We start from the raw sequence: 4,066 nt of genomic DNA, 5'->3' as shown, positions 1-4,066 counted from the left end.
ACCTCCAACTTCAATATTTCCTTTTCTGCTGCATTCGAAAAAGTGCTCCTTCGCGCTAGTTTGATGGATTTATTGGCGTCACGATTAGTTTCTTACGTTTCGAGAGCATGCATAACGCCAGAAATTATGTTTGGACGACAGCTGACCTTTATCAAGGCGGAGGATCAGCTGATGCGCACCCTACTCTCTTCTACAGTGTACTTCTAGTACACTGTATCTCTTCGCGGTCTTTTAAAACATGGCGGCTACAAGATCACAACCGTCGCGCCTTCTTTGCCAAACGGAAGTATCAAAAATATTTTTTAAACTTTTATGTAATAATATGTTAAAAACAATCTTGTCTCTTCAAAAATACAATTTAGTTTAAACCGTGAATATTTAAACACAAAATTCGAAACCGCGGCTTTGTTAATGGGATCACGAAAAAGGACGCCATTTTTAAAGGGTCATTTTTTTGCGCCTCTCGATTCGCGCGAAGCTGCAGGACGCGTATTCGCCTGCGGTCGCGGTTGCTCGCTGCACTTCGAAAACATGGCAGCGAGACGTCTGCGAACGGTGGCCTGGATCGGTGGAGGCTCAATCGTCGCAGCGTGTGGCTTACTCACTACAACGAGCTCCGGCGGACACCGCCGCCGTCGTCGAAGCTGCGGATCCGAAGGACACGCCAGTTCGGCCACATCCCTTTGCCGACCCGCGCCGCGCAGCTCAAGAGCCTGCGTGAAACGCCCGAATTCGATGTTCTCATCATCGGCGGCGGCGCTACCGGAGCCGGAGTCGCTTTGGACTCGGTAACGCGAGGTCTCCGGACCGCCCTCGTGGAGACGTACGATTTCTCGGCCGGCACGAGCAGCCGGAGCACCAAGCTGATCCACGGCGGAGTGCGCTACCTCCAGAAGGCCATCATGAACCTCGACATCGAGCAGTACAGGATGGTGCGTGAAGCTCTCCAAGAACGTGCGAACCTGCTCGCCATCGCGCCTCATCTGTCCAGCCCGCTGCCCATCATGCTGCCTATCTACCGTTGGTGGCAGGTCCCTTACTACTGGGTCGGCATTAAGATGTACGACGTGGTCGCGGGGAAACAGTGCCTGAAGAAGAGCTACTTCCTCTCGGCCAAGCGGTGCCTCGAACTGTTTCCCATGCTGAAGAAGGAGCACCTTTGCGGCGGCCTAGTCTACTACGACGGTCAACACAACGATGCCCGCATGAACGTGAGCATCGCGCTGACGGCGGCGCGCAACGGAGCCAGCATCGCCAACCACACGAGCGCCGTCGCGTGATCAAGAAAACCGACGAGAACGGGAAGCAGGTGGTCTGCGGGGCGAAGGTGAGGGACATGCTCACGGGAGAGGAGTTCAACGTGGCGCAAGTGCGTCGTGAACGCAAAAACGGGACCGTTTACCGACAACATACGCCGCATGGACGACCCCAACTGCAAGCCCATTTGCCAGCCCAGCTCAGGCGTTCACATAATCTTGCCCGACTACTACAGTCCCGACAATATGGGCCTGCTCGATCCTGACACGAGCGACGGACGCGTCATATTTTTCCTCCCCTGGGAGAACACGACCATCGCCGGGACAACGGACAGACCTTGTCCGGTCACGCACAACCCGGCGCCAACGGAAGACGACATCATGTTTATCCTAAGCGAAGTTCGTCACTACTTGAACCAAGATGTGGTTGTGCGCCGGGGGGACGTCCTCTCTGCGTGGGCTGGTATCAGGCCGCTTGTTGTCGACCTGAACAAGAGCGTACCGGGGAAGACGGAGGCTATCGCGCGAAATCACATAATATACGTTAGCGACTCTAACCTTGTTACTATCGCAGGAGGCAAGTGGACCACGTATCGTGTCATGGCTGAGCACACTATGGATGCGGCAATCAAGGCCTGCGGCCTGAAGCCCCAGCAGAAGTCTCAGACCCTGGGTTTCACGCTCGAGGGCGGTCACACGTGGACGCCGACATTGTACATCCGCCTCGTGCAGGACTTTGGGCTGGAACCGGCAGTTGCGAAACACCTGTCCAGGAGCTACGGTGACCGTGCAGTGTCTGTCGCAAAGCTGGCTGCGCTCACGGGAAAGCGCTGGCCAGTCCTGGGACGGAGACTACACGAAGAGTTCCCATACATCGAGGCGGAGGTGCGCTACGCGGTGCGAGAGTACGCCTGCACGGCTGTTGACGTGATTGGTCGCCGCATGCGGCTTTCTTTCCTCAACGTCCAAGCGGCCCACGAGTGTCTTCCGAGGGTCGTCGAGATCATGGCTGAGGAGCTGAATTGGAGCAAGGAGAGGAAGGAGCAGGAATTACAAAAGGCCAAACAGTTCCTCGACATCGAGATGGGCGGTGACGTGAACAAGGAGTCGCAGAAGAAGATCCCCATGACCTTCACGACGTCCGAGGTGGATCAGTACATCCAGAAGTTCCAGGCCATAGACAAGGACCGCAAGGGCTACATTAGTGTGGTCGACCTGCGTCGAAGCCTCAAGGCTGCAGGAGAGTCCGTGTCGGAACTGCAGTTGCGAGAAATGCTGAACGAGGTGGATCTGAATAAGAACGGTCAGATTGAGCTTAGCGAGTACTTGGAGTTGATGAATGCCATCAAGACCGGCTCCATCGCGGGAAGTCGGCTTGCCCAGGTTGTTGACGTGGAGTACTCGAGGACACTGACCGTTGACAGAAGTGGGGGCGGTCTCTAAGTCACACTGTGAAACCTGTAGTTCTCCCCTGTTACTCGGAACCCCACGTAGAGAAACAATCCCTGCCACTTCTCTTTCTCTCGGCATGAGCTACGTCACTACTCCTTATGCTCACGGGAAGTACGGTGTTTGCCAACATTGGTTGGGGTTTCCTTGCCACCTTTTTACTTGTTCCATTCTCCTTGATGAGAACTAGAACAGCCTGCCAAGGTCATATTGACAGCTCCCTTTTTTTCTAGAAGTATTTCTATTGAATAGAGATTGCTTGTCTTTGTAGATTTACTGCCTTTTCACTCCCATGCTGTGTTCATTAACCGTACAATAAGCAGTTTTATCAGACCCAGTATTCGTGTTTTGCTGTGGAAAGCCATGAGCTATGTACGTCTATAATTAAACACGGAGGCAGATTTCCACACCGGAGTGATAGAGGGCACCATTTTTCTGCCCCATTTGGTGCATCTCAAATTGCTTTGCTAAACCATGTCTTGTCTGTTTGATTCGTATGCAGATATTATTTACCTTGCTCTTTTTGAAAATGTCAACGTGTTTTGCCACATTCCACAATGTGTTGTGTGTGTCTCTGTTAAGCCATTTTTTCTATGTGATGTCCTTGTAGAAACGTTTGAAGCCACTCTGTAAGCGGTAACACTTTTCCTGTTCTTTGGAAAAGGGTTCTTATAGCACAGCTCTTGATCTACAGCTTCAATTCACTATCGTTCTAAACGTCAAAAACATTTTTTTAAGAAAACAGAAGCTGCACAACAGCCTCGCTAAATGGCCGTGACAGGTTCGGTGGCATGCATAGTGGCTTTGAAACTTCGAAATTAGGACTACACCTGCTTTTCTCTTGCTGGCAGTCCTTATTTCTGCGCATAATTCTCTTCTGCCCACTGTGATAAAAAAATGGATGCTTCCATCGTGGTAGCTTCAGCAACATCACTCATTTGTGGCAGCACTTGTGGATACGTCTGTTGCTTGGTAGAAACACTTGTTCTTCGTGTACGTTGAAATTCATCGAATGGCATCGTGTTTGTTTCAGGTGCCGAGCGTAGCGCCATTGTGATAGTGACTAGTCGTAGGATATGATCTTTGCTTGTTAAATGCAGACTGTGTAGCTTTTTTGCCAGATCTGCTTGACCGGTTCTGATAGTTTTGTAATTCTAAGTTTATGCATTGCTTGTACTGTACAAATTGCCGCTCATTGAAAGCAAGTGTACTTACAGAAAGTCAATGGAATGGTCTTGCACGTGTAAGATATTTGTTTTTTGATACTTTATGCCATTGTCTTGAAACTCGCTACCAGCATGTGAAGTGCCCATTTTTTTTTTAGGCACATGTCCTGTCATGCTGCAGCTTGTGTTCACGCA

General features: G+C 51.1%; 1 protein-coding gene across 1 annotated transcript; it reads left to right on the top strand.

Annotated features, from left to right (window-relative positions):
* The first annotated feature begins 455 nt into the window (after positions 1-455).
* On the top strand, positions 456-3,217 carry LOC119383819 (glycerol-3-phosphate dehydrogenase, mitochondrial-like). The gene is given in 5 exon segments (XM_037652108.2): positions 456-618; positions 620-678; positions 680-1,272; positions 1,275-1,362; positions 1,364-3,217. Coding segments are annotated over 5 exon segments (2,163 nt in total). The 5' UTR covers positions 456-531; the 3' UTR covers positions 2,700-3,217.
* Positions 3,218-4,066: the final 849 nt, after the last annotated feature.

Source organism: Rhipicephalus sanguineus, chromosome 2 (assembly GCF_013339695.2).
Source record: "Rhipicephalus sanguineus isolate Rsan-2018 chromosome 2, BIME_Rsan_1.4, whole genome shotgun sequence".
Lineage (NCBI taxonomy): Eukaryota > Metazoa > Arthropoda > Arachnida > Ixodida > Ixodidae > Rhipicephalus > Rhipicephalus sanguineus.
This window is presented reverse-complemented; position numbering and strand designations above follow the sequence as displayed.